At 45.4% G+C, this 22999-nt stretch overlaps 1 protein-coding gene across 1 annotated transcript in view; it reads right to left on the reverse strand.

The window, feature by feature from the left end:
* Window positions 1–236: 236 nt before the first annotated feature.
* Window positions 237–22999, reverse strand: part of LOC308389121 (MAM domain-containing glycosylphosphatidylinositol anchor protein 2-like) — a 139928-nt gene continuing 117165 nt past the window's right edge. Inside the window, exons 14-17 of the mRNA XM_080870272.1 lie at window positions 9980–10132; window positions 9761–9891; window positions 8290–8389; window positions 237–6823 (exon numbers count right to left, since the gene is read on the reverse strand). Coding sequence (XP_080726398.1) covers window positions 6735–6823; window positions 8290–8389; window positions 9761–9891; window positions 9980–10132 — 473 coding nt within the window. The 3' untranslated portion in view covers window positions 237–6734. The remainder of the gene's footprint in view (window positions 6824–8289; window positions 8390–9760; window positions 9892–9979; window positions 10133–22999) is intronic.

Below are 22999 nucleotides of genomic sequence, written 5' to 3' on the forward strand. Positions count from 1 at the left end.
GCTTGAACTTTGGGTGAATGTGATGGGAGTAATGAATACACACACAACACAACACTGTTACATTTGGAGTGTATTTATTTGTATAATAATAATAATAATAATAACAATAATAACCAGTATGCAGTGTAGCATCACTTAGGTGAGAATGTACTGCAGAAAATAATGACAGTTATAAAAATATTTTCTTCGCATGTCCACAGAGACTTGATGGTAGCTTTTAAAACTTTATTGCCCACTCCTCTTCCAAAAATCCAAACATATACAACACCAGCAAAAGCACCTCTGAGGAAGTTAACGAGGACGTGCTTTTCCCCTGCAAAGTCGACAGGAGACGCTTTGTCCAGCAGAGATTATTCGAAATGTAAGGTCTGGGCTGGAAAAAGAACCAGTGTCGTACGTATCAGAGCCTGAGTTTACCTGCCTACCTGCTGCCTGAGTTTAGAACATGTGACCAATTCCTGCAGAAATAAAATCTTTAAAGTAATAAAAAGGTTTTAGTTTAGCGTTTAAGTTCCAGTGTTTTTATGTTTATTTTTGCTGTTTTTTAGTCTTATTTTATGTTATTCCTCAGAAAAATAACCAACAATAATACTTTCTATTGCTTCAACTATCATATTCATCAATATTACCCTGACCATTCTACCATAAGGTCTTTTAAAATGTTTCATGTGATATTAATTATTATGACACCATGGGTAGTTCAAATGCAAAAGTTATTGATTTACTTTATAATAGCCCAAATATTTTATGATTGAGCAGTAGAGAGTGGCAGGGAGGGAGAGAGGGCTGACCCACTGTGAGTGACTCAGGGTGGAGTCAGACCTGGGCCCAGGGAGCTATACTGACACCCAGGCCAGGGTTTCATAATACTTCAACTTGTTAGTGCAGACTGCACCAAAGTAGAGAGAAACAAAGCTACAGCATCGTCTGCATACAAGAACAAACAGTTTGCAGGGTAACTGTTATTAACCTCTGTCTCTCTTCCACAGCATGTCTTTATCCTGTCTTCCTTCTCTCACCCCAACCGGTCGCAGAAGATGGCCCCGCCCCTCCCTGAGCCTGGTTGTGCTGGAGGTTTCTTCCTGTTAAAAGGGAGTTTTTCCTTCCCACTGTCGCCAAAGTGCTTGCTCATAGGGGCTCATATGATTGTTGGGTTTTTCTCTGTATCTATTATTGTACGATCTACCTTACAATATAAAGCGCCTTGAGGCGACTGCTGTTGTGATTTGGCGCTGTATAAATAAAATTGAATAGAATTGAACTAAAGAGTGGAAATGGATCAGAAATAGTATGTTCACCCACACGTCTGCTGAATAAATAAAGAGAGATAAATGGAACTGAATGCAGGAATGTGGGTTACTGTGGATCGAGCCTTTTGTCATTTGCACATCTGGACCTGAACTTGGACCAACAACAAGTCTGAAGGCACGAAGGGGAGAAAAACTGCAAAGTCGAGTCCTTTATCGTGTATGTGAGTCACATACAGAGCTGTGTGAGCTGTGAATAAGTGACTCCATTGTTTCTCTCTTATACAGCTGTTCTTTTGTTATATCTTTAAATTAAGTCTTCATTTCAAGAGTGGCCTTTTCATCCTGAAACATGAGCTAACAGTGCAAACAGCAAACAAATCAATCAGGGCATGGCCAGATGAACGCTTTGGTGCACTTCTGTGGCTGCCAACATAAAAATCTGGTCAAACAAGGAAAACAGGGTGGCTGATCTACAGTTCAGGAGAATGTGATAATATCCAAACGTAACATAAAGAGAAAATGTCATCCAAGGAAAATATAGAGGCTTCACATAATGTGCAAAAAAAATCATAAACTTCAAGAACATAAATGTAGTAAATGTGGTGTTGGGATAGTTTTCCCTTCATTGGCTGCTGACTGGTTCTTTACTGTTCTTTATAGGGCGATCGTGCCTCAAAGAGTTGGCAGTTCCTCTTGTAACCGGAAGGTTGTCGGTTCGAGCCCCGGCTCGGACAGTCTCGGTTGTTGTGTCCTTGGGCGAGACAGAGGGGCCGATGGTGCGATATGGCAGCCTCGCTTCTGTCAGTCTGCCCCAGGGCAGCTGTGGCTACACCTGTAGCTGCCTCCACCAGTGTGTGAATGTGAGAGTGAATAGTGGAATTGTAAAGCGCTTTGAGGGCCCCGAAAAGCGCTATATAAATGCAATCTATTATTAATATTACTTTTCAATGAATGTGATTCCTGTGCAGACTAAGTCACGTGTCCATGTTTACTGAAGTATTGCTCTAAAACTGTGACAGTGACTGAAAAGATCTGACATGTACGTCAAAACTCAGAAACTACAGTTTTTTATTCATTTATTTTTATGACAAGTGTAAATGTTTCCTTTCATTTGTTGAGCGTATGGTGAAGTGTAACATAATAATATATATTTGTATAAATGATCTATTTTTGATTAAATGAGGCTTCTTTCTGTAAAAAGGTTGTAGAGTCATGAAAACTGTTCAATATATGTGAAAACAAAATACAGAAACCTACTGGTGTTCTTCAGAGGCAACCACCCATTTCCAGCTAATGTGATAATAATGTAGCAGAGGAAAACTAATACCCAGAGGAGCTGAAATAATAATCTGATCATCAGCTGCAGCAGAAAAACACAGAAGGAAAAAGTCACCAGGGAATCCGGGGAAAGCCCATTCGTGCACAAAAGAGTCAAAGTTGTGAAAGAAAGTTCTTAAAACAAAAAAAAAGACATTTTAATCATTATGTAAAAACCAAAATGTATAATTTAAACTCCAAATGGTTAAATTAAGCCAGATTTTACAAATACGTAAGAAAGGGGAAAAAATAAAAGTTGTACCTACAGACCCACAGAAATTCAGTCAGGACCTAATGAGATGAATTATGATCCATTAAACCCAAACTGCCGCCTACAATAGAGAGATGACACCCATGGAGAGAGGCAGTCCATGATTTACCCTCCCCGCGGGGCACAGCAGCCCATCCCAGCTGTCTTTGTTATCCATTTATTTATTTTTAATCATGCTCATTTGTAATCCAGTATTTTTCTTTTCTGTAGCAGAACGAGGGGATGGTAACAAAATCAAAATAAGTCAAAATAAAGACAAAAATAAACAAACGGTAAATGATGGCTTATTTCAGTGTTCATCATGCTAACTGTGGAGCCATTTTTCTTGGCAGAAATGGGCTTCCATACATACACATATGAGCAGAGACGATGAATCAGGAATCATAGGTGTGCACGTGTGTTTAACCCTCTCCAGGCAGGCGTTGCCGATTTGCAACAGTTAAAAACCAACAACCTGATTACCCCACATACATATTTTATGAGTTTCTTTACCACTGCAGGACTTGGTTGTGCATTAGCAACAAAAAACTTAATTTGAGCCTGAGAGGGTTAATAATTATGAATCTCTTGTGCTTTTCTAATAGATGCTTCGACCTGTTCACCCACGATGTCAGTTTCTTTAGGATACAAAAATGCTTTATAGTTTAAAATCTTCTTTAATACTTTTTTATAGATTTAATAGAAATCTCAAAACCCAAAGAAAAATTCAGTTAAAACCCCCACACATGTTAAAAACAACAAAATAAAAACAGCCTCCCCTCCCCAACACCATTTTTAAACTATCGTAGGAACAACAGAGGATTTGATTTGACATACTGTTCTTGTTTTATTTGTTGGAAATCTTTATCTAATTTTGTAGTTTAAGGTAACTGTTGGTCTCAGGTAGCATTAAAGTCTTCGGCTCCTACCAGAAACTCTTATTTTGGAATACTAAAATGGTTCTGAAACGCCAACGCTTGAATCCCACTGAAACAGGGATGAGAACTGTCCAAAACAGGTGTCATCATATCGTCAGGTGATGGTCACGTGTTGGTCTTTTATTTATGTGGTTAAATAAATCAGGTGTCCTGTATCCACAGTCAGTTTCCTTGTCCATGGCTTCTTTAGTGGTGCCTTTTTAAAATGCCATTCAGCATGGCTCAGGTTTTGACAAAATCCAACATCTGCACGAAAAGAAAAAGAAATAAAGTGTTTCTCTGCATAATCAAACCGGAGGACGTTTTATGTTCACTCCAGTCAGTAAGACAGAAAGATGTTTGACTCTTCGTTTCTGTGACGAAGGCTGGCGGGCCGTGGCTCAGCGAACGTTCCCTCTGTGAATCTGAAGGCACTTGATGGCAGATGCTGACCTCTCCACCTTGGTCCGCCACAGACAGACAAATGTCAAAGTAGGCTCTGAAAGTACGTTTTTTATTTTTAAATGCCATTTGCTTGGTCCACCCGCCCACCGAAAGCATAAAAAGATAAGCGAGAGATGACTGTCGGTCCATCTCACAGTACAGTACTGCTGATGTGCTAAGGGGGAGAATGGATTTATGGGGACGTGGATGATGAGAGGGAAAGGTGGGACAGGGGGAAGGCTGACATTCAAGCTGTGCATGTCCTCTCTCCTAACACTGACTTTGCCTGAAAGTTTAAAGAGCTTCGCTGTAGAAAACTGGATGTCAGTCTGGAAACAGAGACATAAGCTGCATCTGCTGATGGGACAACCTGACTGTGATGGGAAACTCTGCATGACCACGTGAAACCTTCGGGGCAGGATGTCGTCAGGGGCAGTACTAAGCTGTAGGTTACCTGTGTTTAGCTCTCAGGGCTCGAGTAAAAGCAGAACAGCAGCCCGTGCAGTAAAGACTGCAACTGTTCTGTCACACATGGAGTGGTTGACTGTACATCAGTTATTTCTACTTTAAAGGCTCATTTTGTAATGAATGAATAACTGTGGGCAGCAGTTCAGTGGGTGTCCTGCAGTGTGTCCAGATGTGTGCTTTGTTTCTTATTTCTCTTTAGCTACCCCACCATTTATTCCAGATGTTTGTCCTTTTCTCCGATTGCCACCATCAATAATGTGCTCCTAACGACTCACCCAGATGGTCCACTGATGTTTGCAAGCCGGGCCTAACTGAACTTTGATCTTTTTAACACAAAACATAAACTTTACTGCTGACAGCTTTATCATTTTGGAAACTTTTACACAGGAATTTGATGACGTATCTTTAAGACAGCAAACTCTTTAAAAACAGGCATCCACGGATTCTTCACCCTAATCCACATTAGGATGTCTAACCAACGAGTGATTCTGATCCTGGACTACCTAAAGACTTTTAGAGCGTGCATCATTTGTTGGTTGCTCCATAATGAGATGGTTAACATCAGACATGTGAAAGATCCCTGACTCAAGACCAGGAGGAAGGACGGGGAAGGGTCAGGAAGTGCCAAATCAAATATCAGGATCGGCTGATTGATGTGGATTTGCTGTGACGACGCCACACAAATAGTTTGTTTTCTTTCTTTTTGGTTCCTCTTTCTTCTTCTGCACACATGCTTGCTGCTAAATGCCAACATTTCCCAGCAGTGCCTCTCAGACCTTCTGGCTTCACGTGTCTGAAATCTATGCTGGAAAACGACTTGTGTTTGTAATGCTGGATTTGCACTAATAACCAGGGCCTTCTGGCAGGATGGGAACATAATTCAAAGTGTGATCTGCCTATAAACATGACATGTTCCTTTATTCATGCAGAGTGATACCCATTAATGATACCAGCACAGGTCCCCATGGCACAGTTTACACAAGTGCCAAAAATAAGGAGCGGCGATCGTGGCTCAAGAGTTGGGCGTTCGCCTTGTAATCGGAAGGTTGCCGGTTCGAGCCCCGGCTCCGACAGTCTCGGTCGTTGTGTCCTTGGGCAAGACACTTCACCCGTTGCCTACTGGTGGTGGTCAGAGGGCCCGGTGGCGCCAGTGTCCGGCAGCCTCGCCTCTGTCAGTGCGCCCCAGGGTGGCTGTGGCTACAATGTAGCTGCCATCACCAATGGGTAGATGACTGGATGTGTAAAGTGTTTTCTAGTCCTTAGGGACGAGTAAAGCGCTATATAAATACAGACCATTTACCATTTTACCAATAAGGAGAGAAGAAGAAAATTCATACTTAAACTTCTGGTTCTGCTTTGAAATGATCTGATAAAAGACGTTTAAGCTAAGTCCTTTTGCTCATCAGCAGCCACAGGTGGTACTGCATCAAAAAAACATATTCAAAGAAAATGCTGCTTTGAAATAAAGCTGTAACTTGAACAAAGCTACACCTGAGGAATGTCTTTGGGGGTTAAAATGCCAAACAGGTAACTGTCACCTCCCTACTGCGTGTGCACGGAAGACACGTAAGAAAAATCAACTGTTTATCTCATCGATGTCAAACCAAACAAAGTCCAGCAGCCATCAGAGAGATAAACAGCCGATCTTATTAATTTAATTCTAAATAAAGCTGTCTTATTTACTAAATGAATGCTTTTCCTGGAACACGTCGAGAAATATGGTCACTAATCAGACAATACTGCTGTGGCTTGAAGGTTCTTCAACGTCAGAGCTTGTTGCGCAGCAGTTTCCCCCTGCTTCCAGTCTCTAAGCTCAGCTACTGCAAACACGTCTTGGACTGAAGCTGCTCTGTCAGAAACAGATCGCTGTGACTCGAGAGAGAAGACGAGCCCAATAAAATAAATCTGGCACCTTCAAACTCAACTCTCATGTCACCAAACCATCGTATGGCCTCCTGCTTTAGCTATCTCGTCTCTGACTGTATCTTTGGTAGCAGAGGGATGGAGTGGGGTTAAATGTTGGGAATGATGGAGCAGGAATAGGTGGGCAAAGAGTCAAAGGTCGCAATGTCCGACAGAGAGGAGGGGTCACCTCTGCTGGCCAATCAGAGCCAGAATCAGAGTGATGCAGTGCTGCCATATATGTGGCGATGAGGGTGGGGCGAGCGACCTTAGATCTGTGTGGAAAAAAGAAAGAGAGCGAGTATGAATGACTCACAGGGTAAAGACTGCCATGTTTAAATAAAACATTTAAATCAAGTTTAAGCTGCATTTAACCCTTAAAGACCTACCATAGAACCAAGTCCTCCAGAGCTTATAGTATATTTTACATGCTGTGGAGCCATTTTTGGGAGCATTTCAAGTTGCTATACATCAATACAACCATTACAGCCTAAATTTTAATAATATGTATGTATTAAGTGCATAGAAATTACATAAATTGCAAAAAAGTGCAATAAACTCCAAAAACTTTTAAATCGTTTTTGCTTTTTTAACATATATTTCTAGTTAGAGAAATTTAAGAGGCTTATCCCTCAAAACTGTAAATACAAAAAAGTTGCACAAAATAGTTTCCTACCACAGGAAGTTTATTTTGAGTGTCTTCATAGTTTTATTTTTGAAATACACCAATTTTTATACACTGCAGGAAAAACGAAAATAAATATTATACTGCAAATTTGCAAAAAAGCAGCATATGCATCAAAATAAACTATTTCCAGCAGTGCAATATGAGTCCTAAGCATCCCAGAAACGACTCAGGAAGTCATAAAGTCAAACATAACTTTTAAAAACACCAGTATAGGCTCATAAGCCCCTGATGGTAAAAAACTACATTTCCACAAAATGATGTCACTTCCGGTTTCAGGCAGGACATGGAGGACATGCGATAGTTCGCGCTGATGGATGTAGGAAGTGTTACAAACAGCTGATCGGATCGGCAAAGCGTGTTTCTGGAATATTATGTTTTTGTTGCTGCAAGTGATTTTTATGCAGTTTTTGCAAAGCTATATGTGGAAGGAAACCGTGACCTAGGACAAGCTGATGGCATCAGATGTAAGTACAACTCCTCCGGTTTCATATGTAAAAAAATGATTGCGCTAGCTCACGTGGTTGCAGTGCTACCAGCATCTAAAAATAGTTATGCAAAACGGAGCGTGCCCACTCCGACCGGCTTTAAAGGGTTAAGCGGTGTGAAGCACAGCTGCAGGTGTGCGTGTGAAAGCAGAACTCTGACAAAAACATTTAATGATGTATCAAAATGTGGACTTTTACATTCCTCTGTTTATCAGGACTTCATCTTATCACACAACGGCCACACGGTGCACTGCGCTACTGCAAACACAGACTTAGAGCATAAGTGATTACAAAACAACAACAATCCTTTCACAGCGATTTCACCAAGTTGTAGCTTCACTTGGACGATACATGCTGTAGATGTCTGAGTCGACACTTTGGGCCATTTTCGGTCAGTGAAATAAACTTAAGTTTAAAAAGGAGGCTATTGTTCGAAGGCTCTGAGCATCTTTCATGTTTACAGAACTCAGAAACAAAAAGTATTCAAAACAAGTCCTGGAGGTCTCAGAAAGGAACTGAGTGTGTGTTTGAAGGAGCCATAACAGCTTTGCATCAAGGGCATACTCACTGTTGGGAGGGGGGTCTTTACATTCTCCCTCCTCAATAGCGACATCATCGATGGCAATATCTCCCTCAATACCAGAGCCTCGCACGCCCTCGATCACCATCTGCAGAGACACAGTGACAGGAAGCTCAGAGGAGGTTTGAGAGGAAGTAACTGTGGTTTCTAGAAGACTAGTTGTATATAGTACAGTGGATATACACGGTATCTGTTATATCTGTGGCTGCCATTCCAGGTCGCAGGTTGAGTTTCTTAACCCTCAGATGAGGAAATCTCCAGGTTTTCTCTCAGATTTAGTTAGCAGGCTTCCAGACTCTGTCAATTTAACCTGCTTGCTGACAGGCTTCCTCTCAGACTCTTTCCCTCCTGCTGCACATGAACCAGCTGACTGATACTTTCATTTCCTTGTTAATTAAGCTCAGAACTCGTCAATATATAAGGACAGAGAAAGCAGTTGTGTCAGCTCAGAGTGAAATAGTCTCCTCCTGATGATTTTCATGTATTTAAAGCGATTTCATAAAAGCAGCTGCAGGCAGTCTGACTGTGCTCTGAACATGACGTGTTTTCACAGATTCAGCCATTAAACATTTTTAAAGTACAGAACTTCCCCATACTTTCTGTTCAAGATCGCCTACACCTGTCTCAGTGACAGCAGTGACTCTGCCTGCTATCAAGTATAACAGGCTCCACAGGATAGGCAAACCACATCTGGGCACTTCCATGGTGGTACAGATCCAAAGCAGATGGGGATCAAGAATTCAGACTGGATCAGCCCTGGATCTGTTTATTTCCCAGCTCATTACTTCTATTTTGGATCTATTCACAGTGGCTTATGTTGCCTTAGCACAATATGTAATAGTAATGAATTGCTTCTTTATATTTCTTACGTGGTTCATAGTCCCAACACTATAATAAAACATCTAGCTGGCCAACATATAGACAGCTCTATAAAAGTTTCCCACGATCCCTCAGGACTTCCAGGCCATACTCGGCACAGATGTTCCTGTATACTACGTCAGCCACTTGGTTATGTCGATCCAAGTATGCCCTGCCTGCTAGCATCTTGGTAAATGGACTGATTCTTATGGAGCGCTTTTCTACTCTCCCAGAGTACTCAAAGCACTCTACACAACATGCCACATTCACCCAGTCACTTTCTTCTAACTAACATGCAAACACATTCATTCTGCAACTTTGGGCCAGATACTAACCCCCAAGTTGGTCTCCTCTTTTTTACCCATTGCTGTGATGAATCGTGTTAGGAACTTTGTCTCCAGTCACATACATACTTGACTCTAGTATAGGTGTTGACTGCTGTAACTGATCAGTGTTCTTCTTAAGCTCTGCAGAGCATGCTTTCTGGAGCAGTGCTGCTGCTGTGGCGTGGTGTCTACAGAAGGGCTCTCTGCTCTACAGCTGCTAGTTGTTATGTTGGGTGGTGTGCAGTAAAGAGTCTGTGGATTGGTGTGGTCTGTACCTGAAAGGCTGTAGTTGGGTGGATCTTGACCTTGGCTTGACGCCAGCGGTCTCCTTGGTTACCGGTGAGACTCCAGACCAGGGTATCTGTGACCGCTTGACCTTTCTGACGCAGGAAAACGTTCAGAGCTCCTACAAGACATGAAGCAGCGCTGTTCAACGTTATTTTTATTCATCACGTGGTGTACTTGTGACACGTGGATTTCTGCTTCACTCTCACCTATATGTTTCCCATACATGTGATAATAAAACGCAAAGCAGTAGGTGGGGTTGTTGCTGACAGAGGAGCTTTTGGAGTTGAATGTCGGGGACAACAGTCTGGCTGTGTCGTCCTCCAGCCTTGGCCTTGATGTCTCTATGTACATGTAGAAACCTGACAGATCACAAAAACAGGAGTCGGGGTCAGAGGTCAGGTAAAGGGCTTACAAACTAAACAACTAACTCTAACGCTGCCACCCAGTAACATGACACCTGACTTTTTTATCAAGTTGGTCATACGACATGTTAGTTAGAGCAACAGCAGAGCAAACACTTTGTGAATCAGTCAACATCAAATGCAAAAAAATTCCCCAAGCAACAAGCATGTTGCTTCATGCTATACAGGAAAATGAAAATAAATACATTCAAAAATCTTTAAAAGTAACCTTTCACATGGTCAACATTATATTATTAAACGAGTTGAAATATAAGTTTAGAAAATTACACTATTACATAGCCAACACAATTACAAAGAATGTTAACTGAAACTCTGCTTATATATACAATATATGCTATATATATAAAGAATTTTAATTCATGGCATTGCAATAGTGACCTGTGCATAAATGTGCATATGCTTGTAGCGATACATATGCATTTGTTAAATGTGAGAGTAAAAAGATTTCAGATATATTGTTTTTAAATTTATTGTTTAAGTCCTTTTGTTTTCACTGTGAAACTTGGACTTCTTAAGAAATGTACACACACAAATATTTCAATTTTCCTGTATTACTTCTCTTTCACATTTCAGGCACTTATTGTTATTTTACTTTTAACTGTTTAATGTTACTGAAATTGCTTTGTAAGTGGTTTTATAGACGCAGAGAATGCTAAAAGTTGGGATACAGGAGAAATACTGTACACTGAGACACTTATCCCTGTTTTGGAAGAATCACCTAACCAACACGGAGGATAAAGGAACAGTTAAAGAGATGAAGGAACAGTTAGAGAGATGAAGGAACAGTTAGAGAGAGATAAAGGAAAAGTTAGAGAGATGAAGGAACAGTTAGAGAGATGAAGGAACAGTTAGAGAGCGATAAAGGAACAGTTAAAGAGATGAAGGAACAGTTAGAGAGAGATAAAGGAACAGTTAGAGAGATGAAGGAACAGTTAGAGAGAGATAAAGGAACGGTTAGAGAGATGAAGGAACAGTTAGAGAGATGAAGGAACAGTTAGAGAGATGAAGGAACAGTTAGAGAGAGAGGTAAAGGAACAGTTAGAGAGAGATAAAGGAACAGTTAAAGAGATGAAGGAACAGTTAGAGAGAGATAAAGGAACAGTTAGAGAGATGAAGGAACAGTTAGAGAGATAAAGGAACAGTTAGAGAGAGATAAAGGAACAGTTAAAGAGATGAAGGAACAGTTAGAGAGATGAAGGAACAGCTAGAGAGATAAAGGAACACTAAGAGAGATGAAAGAATAGTTAGAGAGATGAGGGAACACTAAGAGAGATGAAGGAATAGTTAGAGAGATGAAGGAACAGTTAGAGAGATGAAGGAACAGTTAGAGAGATGAAGGAACAGCAAGAAAGAAGAAAATGAGCACCGCAGGGCAAACTCTCCAGGAAATTTCCTTTGACCTCTGCAGCTGTCCAGGGAACTGAACGTACAACCTTGCCTCACTTTCTTTCCCATTGATCTGCACAGATGCGTTCTTGAGGCAGCAACTGTAAAAAGTGATATCACAGTCCTGCTGCAGTTACAGCAGTGCAAGCAAATCCACCCCGGGCTCATCCAGCATGGAAACAATCGGAACAAATTAAACTGTACATGAGTGTGGAGAGACGCGGCCGTGTTTACACAGTTTACCCCAAGGGCTCGCTGTAATGAGATTCTGCTGCAGACTGAGATTCTACAAAGGAAACGAGCCACAGAAAAGGAAGAGATTTTCTAGAAGAAAATGAAAAGGAGAAAAAAACAAAGAGCCGCTGTCACATGTCAGCTGTGTGCTCTCACTTCTTTTAACCTTTGTTTACTCAGGGATTAAACTCTGAGCACGCACAGCTATTTTTATTTTTCCACGTTGTACTGTTAATCCACTTTAAGCTGCCAACTGCTGCCAGGAACATTTTATTTAAACCTTATTTAAATCTTAACAGGCAGGATGTGAGTACCTAATGCATGTTAATATATGCATTTACAACAGATTTCAGAAATGAGGGCAACACTACTCACTGTTGATAAAGGTGTGCACAGTGGGATTCAACACAGTATGAATTTAAATATAAATTTCATTACAAATGACAATATCAGCTTCATACTTTGCGTAATCTCTAAACTGTTTGTCTACATAAATAAAAGGGTTGGAGGAAAGTCAGTCTCATTCAGTCTGCTGCAGTATGAATCCTTGTCTGCAGAGATACTTTGTCTTGATCGTAACTTTGTATTGTATTTGTATATATATATATAACATTTTAATATTCTCATCCTGATTGACAAACATTATTTTCACTTGTGAGAACTTGCTGTGAGTGTCATGAACCGAAGTTCCGAGCGCAGGCAGGACCCAGTAGCAGAACACACACACTAGGGTAGGAGCGAATAAAGAAAGTAATTTTTATTGCAACTAAAGGTGTCCCGTGAGGGTAGCCAGAAAAACAACGTATGAAACCAGAAGAAACCGAGGGACCGCACAGGGAACGCCGAGAGCGGGGCTGTGAGAGGGGTGATAGCCGGGCCGAGTGAACCAGAGGGGGGTGGAGCTCCAAAAGGGGTCGAGACGGCGAAGCTGATGGTGAACCAAATCTCAGGCGGACAGGTGGACAGGTGGACAGGCAGGTGGCTCGAAAACAAAAACACGCCGAGTTGTGATCGCTGAGAGGCGACTATGGACTGGCGTGGAGCAGCAGGTAGGGCAGGATTAAATAGTCCACCTGGTGATCGCCTGGGATGGGATGCAGGTGTGGGGTTAGCAGCCACGCTCGTGGGCGTGGACATCCCAGCAGCACCCCGGACGCCGGGCCGCGGACCATGACAGTACCCCCCCCTCAAGGGTCGCCCCCAGGCGACCGGCCGGGACCCCGCCTGCGGAGAGAAGCACGGAAAGCAGAGAGGAGACGAGGGTCCAGAATGAAGGAGCGCGGGACCCAGAGGCGGTCCTCGGGGCCGTACCCCACCCAATCCACAAGATACTGCCAGCCGCGCCCGCGCCGGCGCGCATCCAGGATCCGCCGGACCACATAGGCCGGATGGCCGCCGACGAGCCGGGCGGGAGGAGGGGGCTCGGAAGGAGGGCACAGGGGGCTGAGGCGGACCGGCTTAAGTTGAGATACATGGAACGTGGGATGCACACGCCGAGAGGCCGGAAGCCGGAGCCTGACTGCCACCGGGTTGATGACTCGGTCCACTTCGTACGGCCCGATGAAACGGGGAGCCAGTTTGCGGGACGTGCCCCGGAGCGGGATGTTCCCAGCAGCCAACCAAACCTTCTGTCCCGGCTGGTAGTCAGGGGCTGGGGCGCGGCGACGATCGGCGTAGTGCGCCTGTCGTTCCTTTGCACGCAGGAGGGCGCGGCGAGCGCAGCGCCACACACGTTGGCAGCGCCGGAGGTGATGAGGGGCCGACGGGACAGAGAGGGACAGGTCCTCTTCCGGGAAGAGCGGAGGCTGATACCCGAGGGACGCTTCGAAAGGAGAGAAGCCGGTGGAGGACGAGGTGTGAGTATTGTGGGCGTACTCCACCCAGGGCAGGTAAGTAACCCAGGAGGAGGGGTTTTGACTGGCTACGCACCTCAGCATAGTCTCCAGCTCCTGATTAAGGCGTTCAGTTTGCCCATTGGATTGCGGGTGGAAACCGGAACTCAAACTGACCTTGGCGCCGAGAATGGAGCAGAAGGACCTCCACACTTGTGAGGTGAACTGGGGACCGCGATCGGAGACAATGTCCAGGGGAATTCCGTGGAGCCTGAAGACTTCCGTGACTAACGCTTGGGCAGTCTCAGCAGCCGAGGGCAGCTTGGCTAGCGGGACGAAGTGGGCGGCCTTAGAAAACCGATCCACAACGGTGAGGATGACACATTTTCCAGAAGAGGTGGGGAGACCGGTAACAAAGTCGAGCGAGATGTGAGACCAGGGCCGGTGGGGAGTAGTGAGTGGGTGGAGCTGGCCCATGGGATGTTTCGTGGATGATTTATTACGAGCGCAGACGGCACAGGCAGACACGTAGTCCCTCACGTCCCGTAGTAGCGATTTCCACCAGAAGTGTCTGCTGAGGAGGCGCGCCGTTCTGCTCACGCCCGGGTGGCACGCGAATCGTGCTGTGTGGATCCAGTGGATGACTGCTCCCCGGGCGGCGGCGGGAACGAAGCGCCGTCCTGGCGGTCCAGTCCCTGGATCAGGGTCCCCCGGGAGCGCTTGGCGAATGGTCTCCTCAATCTCCCAGGTGAGAGCACCCACCATGCAGGAGGCAGGCAGGATGGTGGCGGGGGGGGGGCGCCTCGCTGTCGGGGGAATACAGACGGGAGAGCGCATCGGGTTTGATGTTTCGTGACCCGGGACGATAGGAGAGTGTGAAGTTGAAGCGGGCGAAGAATAGGGACCAGCGAGCTTGACGGGGATTTAACCTCTTGGCGGTTCTAAGGTACAGTAGATTTTTATGATCCGTCCATATAACGAAGGGCTGTTCGGTCCCCTCCAGCCAGTGACGCCATTCCTCCAATGCGAGTTTTACCGCTAGGAGTTCCCTGTCGCCGATGTCGTAATTCCTCTCCGCGGGGGTGAGTCGGCGTGAGAAAAAGGCGCACGGCCGGAGTTTGTTCAGGGGCCCAGACCGCTGGGAAAGAACCGCCCCGACTCCCGCATCAGATGCGTCGACCTCAACAACAAACTGTTTAGAAGAGTCAGGATGGGTCAGAATGGGTGTGGACGTGAATAATCGCTTCAATTTAGCGAAGGCTGCGTGGGCCTCAGGGGACCATGTGAAAGACACCTTGGGTGAGGTGAGTTGGGTGAGAGGCGCGGCCACCTGGCTGTAGTTTCGAATGAAACGGCGATAAAAATTCGCAAACCCCAAGAAGCTCTGAAGCTTCTTTCGTGTCTCCGGAACCGGCCATTCCAATATTGCTTTGATCTTCACCGGGTCGGTCTTCACCTGCCCACCAGCGAGGATGTAGCCCAAGAAGGAAATGGATGAGGCGTGGAACTCACACTTTTCCGCTTTTACGTACAGTCTATTTTCGAGCAGCCGTTGAAGCACGCTCCTCACATGGATGCGATGGTCCTCGAGCGTCTTGGAGAAAATCAAAATATCATCCAGGTAAACAAAAACAAACACGTTCAGGAAATCCCGTAACACGTCGTTGACTAGGGCTTGAAAAACCGCCGGGGCGTTCGTTAACCCGAACGGCATCACTAGATATTCAAAATGCCCTAGTGGGGTATTGAAGGCGGTCTTCCACTCGTCGCCTTCACGTATCCGTACCAGGTGGTAGGCGTTCCGCAGATCTAGTTTGGTGAAGACCGTAGCTCCCTGGAGTGAGTTAAAAATAGAACTAATGAGTGGGAGGGGATATTTGTTTTTGACGGTGACATCATTCAGCCCCCTGTAATCGATGCACGGGCGGAGCGTCCCGTCTTTCTTTCCCACGAAAAAAAAACCCGCAGCCACGGGAGAGGATGACGGCCTAATACGTCCTGCAGTTAGCGACTCCTGGATGTAATTCTCCATGGTTTCTCTTTCGGGGCGAGACAGGTTGTATAATCTGCTAGAGGGCAGCGATGCACCCGGGAGCAGATCGATAGCACAGTCATATGGACGGTGAGGCGGGAGTGAGAGCGCCTCATCTTTACTGAACACCTGCTGGAGATCGTGATAGTCGGGGGGCACGGAAGAGAGGTCCGGCGCGGGTGGCGGGGCGGGCCTCCGTTCCGTTGAGGCGGAGGGAACGGCTGACCTCAGGCAGTTCGCCAGACAAAACACACTCCAGCTCGGGATACTTTTTCCGGCCCAATCTATGTGTGGGTTATGTCTCTGTAACCAGGGGTAGCCTAGGATAAGCGGGGTGTCAGGAGCAGGAAAAGTGAAAAAGGACAGCTGCTCTTGGTGGTTACCTGATGTGATTAACCGTACAGGCGCGGTTTGGTGAGTTATGTATGCAAACACTTGGTTGTTTAATGTAGACGCAGGGATGGGCGGTTCGAGTGGAGTAAGAGACACAGCTAGCCTCTTAGCCAGCTTCTCATCCATAAGGTTCTGTTCCGCCCCGGAGTCCACTAACGCGGGGCATGTAAAAGTCTGATTAGAAGTCACGATAGTAACGGACAGTAACAATCGGGGTCTAGTAGTGCTTAGAGTGCTGCCCACCCGTATCCCCGGACTCACCGGTGGGCCGGGTCGTTTGGGCGGACCGGGCAAACAGCGATGCGGTGACCGGGCCTCCCACAGTACAGACATTCTCCAGCCCGAAATCGGCGTTCCCTCTCCTCCGGAGAAAGCCGAGAGCGTCCGATCTGCATGGGTTCAGGCGGGGGCGGCGACGGAGAGCGCGCACACGCAGCTGGGGGCGGGGGCGGAGAAACGTGAAACCCGGGGCGCAATACGGAGCCCATAGGCTTAGACTGCCGCTCGGCATCCCTCTCCCGCAAGCGTCTGTCAATCCTACGGGAGAGGGAGGCCAATTCATCAAAGGATCTGGTCTCCTCGTGAAAAGCTAGTTGGTCCTTCATCTGGTCATTTAACGACCGTAAAAAAAACCCACGAAGAGCCGAATCGGGCCAACCCACGGCGACCGCTCGAGTACGGAATTCAACTAGGTACTCCGCAATACTGCGCCGCCCCTGACGGAGCCCCAGCAACTTCTGCGCGGCATCGTCCTCCGATACCGGAGGGGAAAACGTAGCCTGGAACTCCTCCAGGAAGTCATCGTAATCGCAATCACGAATGGGGTGAGAATTTAAGTAGGCTTCAGCCCATGCTAGAGCACGCCCCCGTAACAATCCCACGAAGTGGGAGATCTTAGCAGTATCCGTGGGGAACGCGTGAGGCGTGCGACTGAAAAACAAGGAGCACTGGAAAAGGAACCCCCCACACAGGTCCAGCTCCCCGTGGAAGGGTTCCAGCGGCGGAGGCGACACGCCGCGGTGCACGGGGTCGGACGGCCTAGTTTGTAATTTATTCTGAGTGTCACTGAGCTCTTGACAACGGTCTTGGAGAGACTGGAGCTGCTGATCGTGGCGACCGAGGATAGCGCCCTGTTTATTAATAGCGGAGCGGAGTGGATCTGCTGGGTCCATACTGGCCAGTCCGTACTGTCATGAACCGAAGTTCCGAGCGCAGGCAGGACCCAGTAGCAGAACACACACACTAGGGTAGGAGCGAATAAAGAAAGTAATTTTTATTGCAACTAAAGGTGTCCCGTGAGGGTAGCCAGAAAAACAACGTATGAAACCAGAAGAAACCGAGGGACCGCACAGGGAACGCCGAGAGCGGGGCTGTGAGAGGGGTGATAGCCGGGCCGAGTGAACCAGAGGGGGGTGGAGCTCCAAAAGGGGTCGAGACGGCGAAGCTGATGGTGAACCAAATCTCAGGCGGACAGGTGGACAGGTGGACAGGCAGGTGGCTCGAAAACAAAAACACGCCGAGTTGTGATCGCTGAGAGGCGACTACGGACTGGCGTGGAGCAGCAGGTAGGGCAGGATTAAATAGTCCACCTGGTGATCGCCTGGGATGGGATGCAGGTGTGGGGTTAGCAGCCACGCTCGTGGGCGTGGACATCCCAGCAGCACCCCGGACGCCGGGCCGCGGACCATGACAGTGAGACACTCCTTGACCTCTGAGAGCACTGTGAGGCAGCTTCTTTGGCTGATTGGAGTCTTGGTTTTAATTAAAGAAATTCTGTATTTCTAATGACCATGCTTTCTCAATGAACACATCATGATGCATTTTTCTGATCCTGATCAGCTGTATGCAATAATAGTACAATAGTACTCTTCGTAATATCCACCCTTTGCTTTGATTATTGCTTTGCACACTCTTGGCTTTCTCTCCATGAGCTCGTCTTCTGAAATGGTTTCCAACAGTCCTAAAGGAGTTCACAGAGATGCTGAGCACTTGTTGGCCCTTTTGCCTTCACTCTGCGCTCCATCTCATCCAAAACCATCTCCATTGGGTTTAGGTCAGGTGACTGTGGAGGCCATCACTCTCCTTCTTGGTCAAATAGCCCTCACACAGCCTGGAGGTGTGTTTGGGGCCATTGTAACGTTAAACAATAAATGATTGTCCAACTAAACACAAACCAGATGGGATGGCATGTTGTTGCAGGATGCTGTGGTAGCCATGCTGGGTCAGTGTGCCTTCGGTTTTGAATAAATCTCCAACAGTGTCACCAGCAAAGCACCCCCCCTCCCCCCACACCATCACACCTCCTCCTCCATGCTTCACAGTGCAAACCATGCATGTAGAGACCACCATTCACCTTTTCTGCATAGACCAGTGCAAAGCACAGATTTCCATGATTTGTTTCTTTGCTACATATCCTGCTTCATATATTTCATGTCTTCAGTCTGCATCTACAATGTAGAAAGTAGTAAAAATAAAGAAAAACCATTAAATGAGAAGGTGTGTCCTGGTTTGACTGGTAGTGTAGGCGTAGAGCAGGAGGAAGGGTACAGAGCATTATGTGGGACAAATCATCTGTTTCTGAATGTAAGTTTAAACAGCAGACGGGACTCAGTCACTTCTGGGGAGCTCTGGGTTTGGGGTTTCCCTGCTTTTGCAGCTCTTTGAATCTTTGAATTTTCTGCAAGTGCATTTTTCTCTCAGTGATGCTGTTCCTCTACCTCAGGGCAGAGTCTGATGCCCAGGTGTTGACAGCCAATCCCATTGCATTAGTTAGCCTCTTCTCTCCTGAAGCCGCTCTGGTGATGACCGGTTGTGACTTACAGTCCACATTTCTGCTGTGTCGCTTTTTCTCTGCCAACAAATTGCTACGGGACATCTCAAGTGTTCAGCTTTGGAGATCTCCAACACACTTATTGAGATTCACAGGTGAGTTTGACAGCAAGGCTATAAACACCTCCAGCTCTCCCAACTGGTAATCCAATCTGACTAAAGTGTTCTCCCAGTTATGTGGTGTGACAACAAAACCAACTCTGACGGGCAAAATTTCTTATAGGTCGATGAGACTGTAAACGTGTTACCAGGGAGAACTTGTGATGGTAGTGAGATTTGGAAGCCATGACAGTTTTAGTTCAATGTAAGAAAAACAAACCAAAATAAAACATGTGCCTCAGGTCACTTTTTCTGCAAGGCCACCATATTTAATCAAGTGTCTACACCAAAAAGTCTTTTAAGGGTGAAGAGAGGTCTTCACTGACTCCTGTACCGGAACTCAGCGTGCATACATCAACATTAAAAAAGGGAGACCTAATCTGAGTGGGGGCTAAGCACAGACATGCCAGACCCAAACACATGAGGTCAGCCCTAAGTGAAATTTCTGACATGTCCAGTTTTCTCCTTTGGTGAAGGATCCTGCACATCTCTGATCATTTGTGACAAAAGGACAAGAGTGAAAAAGAAGGTTTACAAGACGGTAGTGTCAAGATTATGATGTATGATGATTCCGACCCGCATGTATTTGCATACATTATAATGCTGACCAATGACTGGAGATAACACGCGGCTGCGGTCACGGACAAACTTGCATGTGTCTGTTCGGGAATGGCAACTGGCTCTGGGCTGTGCAGGGCTCTCTCTTCCGGAAGATGATTGAATAAAGAATTATAAATGTTTTGACCACTCCTGAGTCGGGTTTTCTCGGTTTTATCATGGGGATCAAAGAATCGGGTTTAATACTAGCTAAGATGAGCACTCGGCTGTCGGGGAAACTTGTTTTGTAAAGGTCGTTTAGCTAACCCGTGCAGGTGAATGAATTTACCCTGACTAAAGAAATCAAGAGAAACGCACCGGGCTGCTCAGTGACTAACCACGGTACTTTTATTATGAGTATTATACTGTAAGAGCAACAGGCTGGACTCTGCTTCTGCTACTGTGCAGAGCTGATTATTAAATATGTGCAAACAGCAGCGTGTTTTCTGTCGCTTTCCACATGTGGAACGACGTTAACGCCAACTTTTAAAAAGCTGGCACTTCAGTAACCCCTCATTAGTCAATAGCTACGGATTAAATAGCAAAGCCCGATACTTATGTACTGAAACCAACTACTTCCGCTTGGCAGCTTAAGTTAAAATGTTACATTTTTCCCCTGATTATTTTTTAGCACTGACTCTGTGTATTTTTTGTTTGTTGCAAATATTCAGGTTACAAAACTGTCCAAATTATTTTTAATGAATTATGTTCACAAAGTCACATGTGCAGTACTCTGTACAGCTTGCATCCTTTAGGACAAATAATTTGAAACGTTAATATTTCTTGTTCAATACTGAGCTGATAACACCTCTGTATGTTGTGACCAGGATGCAGCAGCAGACTGAACCTCGACTGAAACCTGCTCCATCATCTCATCTTTGCAGATGTCCATTTATAAAGCATCAACAACTCAAAGGTAAACATGATGTTAGAAAATGTGTTAGTATATAAGGCCTTTAAAACAAATAAAAAATAAACAGCTGTCGGCAGAACTGTAGGACTGAACAACTTCAGATCCCGAGTGTGTGAGGACAGAGAAGGATCAGCTCTATTTCAGATTTGAGATAAACTTTATATTTCAGTTTGTGATGATTCTGTTTGTGATTACAGGAGCTGTCCTCAGATTCAGACCTCAGCACCACCCAGTGACAGCAGACAGATTATCCTATATCTTCACTCTTTGTAGTAACTCCAAAATTAACTGAAGAAAACAGTACAAAGGTTAAAGGGTGTGCGTGTTAGTCCCCATAGGGAAATAGTTCCTCTGCATTTAACCCATTCACCCAGTGAAGCAGTGGGCAGCCACCAATGCAGCGCCCGGGGAGCAGTGTGTAGGGACGGTACCTTGCTCAGGGGTACCTCAGAGTAGCCGTTCAGTGGAGTCGAACCCCCGACCCCCGACCTTCCGATCATGGGGCCACCACTCTACCTACTGAGCTATCCCTGCCCCAAGCTATCCCTGCCCCTAAAGTACCACATGTGCTGTAGTGAAAGCTGCAGCTGTTTTATTGATAAATTTAAAGACAAAAGGTCAAAAGGATTAATCACCCCTGTAACTGTGTCACTGTACATCAGCATTAACAGTACCTCAGTTTGGTGTTTCAGAAAACTGCTGATCTCAGACCTGCACAGCTTCTGTTTTAAACACTGAATGTACTCAGCTACATGAAGAGCACATGATGTTTTCTCTGACACAATTAAATAAAACCTGAGTAAACTCAAAGGTTGTTACTTGTATTTGAACTAAAAACTTGATCTGGAATTCTTTTACTGTTTTTGACAATAGTGTGTTATTTATCATAAAGTAATTCAGAGTCATTCATACCAGAGGAACCAGAGAGCACAATATATATTTAACTTTCTACAGGACTTAAAGCTATGACATTATGTAAAAGTCCAGACCCTCGGAGGATTATCTGAGTACTTCTAACATTACACAAAGCAAAGGTTTCCATCAGTGTTCATGAAATGCTGGGTTCATCCTTCTTGTGAGGGAGCTGCTGGTGAAGATCACGAGCCCTGCTTGATCCTGGCGACGAGTTTCAGTCCTCCTGGTGTTTCTGAAATGATGCCTCTCACTGTGGGTCAACAGAACATCTGGCACAGCACAGCTGTGATGAAAGAAATTGAAGAAGTTCTGAAAAAAGTCTTGGAAATGCCCTATATGTGAGAAGCAGATTGTGTATTTTCTTTTGCCAATCAAGATAACTAGAAGTATAATTTTCACCACACAATTACTAACCTTGTCATCTCCTGCACTGTCTGTTCTGGACTCTAGGCTTGTCCCTCCCAGCGCTCATGAGACTGCTTTGCTGCACTGTGGTATGAGGTGCTAACCTGTTGTCAGGTCCGCGGCTCTGAACCGTAGTAAAAGGACCTCTGGCTAATAAGTCGGTTCGTGTCGGGCTCGTAGCTGAAAAATAGCTTTACTTTGTTGTCTGGGTCAACTTTGCTAGCGAGAGACAGAGAGAGGCGTTGAATTACGTCACAGCGACGCGCCGAAGGCTGTCCAAATTCGTAGACTCCTCCGAATGCAGCCGACAAATGCGTCCTCCTTTTCCCCGAATTTGAAGGATGGGTCCGGTCTGTCCTTCATGGCCCACCATATCCCAGAATTCATAGCGCGGCCCAGCCAAGCTCCAGTTTCCGGCAATGGCGGCCGCTTCTAAGTTTTAAAATTACTCTTATTAATCTTTCTGGGTCACAAAATAAACTTTTAACATATTTTCAGGCGAGAAAGTAGCTGTGTAAACATCAAATATCTGCTCGGTTTGTCAAGATATCGCATATTTGCAAAAGTGCTTCAACGTTTTCGGAGACGTCTGTTACCCACCAGCTCGATAGCTAGCCGGCCCAGAATTCATTGCACAGAACTTCATTCACGCAACGATGGCGGCACAAAAAGATAAACTGGGAGACGAATACACTTTTAAATGTAAGTATATGAAAATCTGGTGGTACAAAAGTTACATTTTTATAGCGGTTATGTTGTTGTTGCTTGTATGGTGGGTCTCCGGTTTTTCATTGGCGCTTACATTTTTCCCAATCAACCATTTTGTGATATGTTTATAGGGACCAAAGAGCAAACGGCAGACTTCATTAAAACTAGAGGAGAAAACGATCACCTCTTCACCGGGGTAAAAAATTCAGCGACTGTGGGATGGAGGTACACGAATAAATCAATTTACACATCATATTCATCTGAGTACGGTTTCAATAACCCTCATTCTGTGCAGAACCTGCGATGTCCAGACGATATTCCTCTTGTGTTCTGCTGTGAAAACTTTTGGATTTAGGGATTATCATAGTTGTCATGGTTTTCTCTCTTCTCTTATTTTTTTGTGTGCGATCAGGACTATTCCCGAGAAGATGGGCCTGCAAGGGAAAGTCACCCCCAAAAAT

Source organism: Rhamphochromis sp. 'chilingali', assembly GCF_963969265.1.
Source record: "Rhamphochromis sp. 'chilingali' genome assembly, chromosome: 21".
Lineage (NCBI taxonomy): Eukaryota > Metazoa > Chordata > Actinopteri > Cichliformes > Cichlidae > Rhamphochromis > Rhamphochromis sp. 'chilingali'.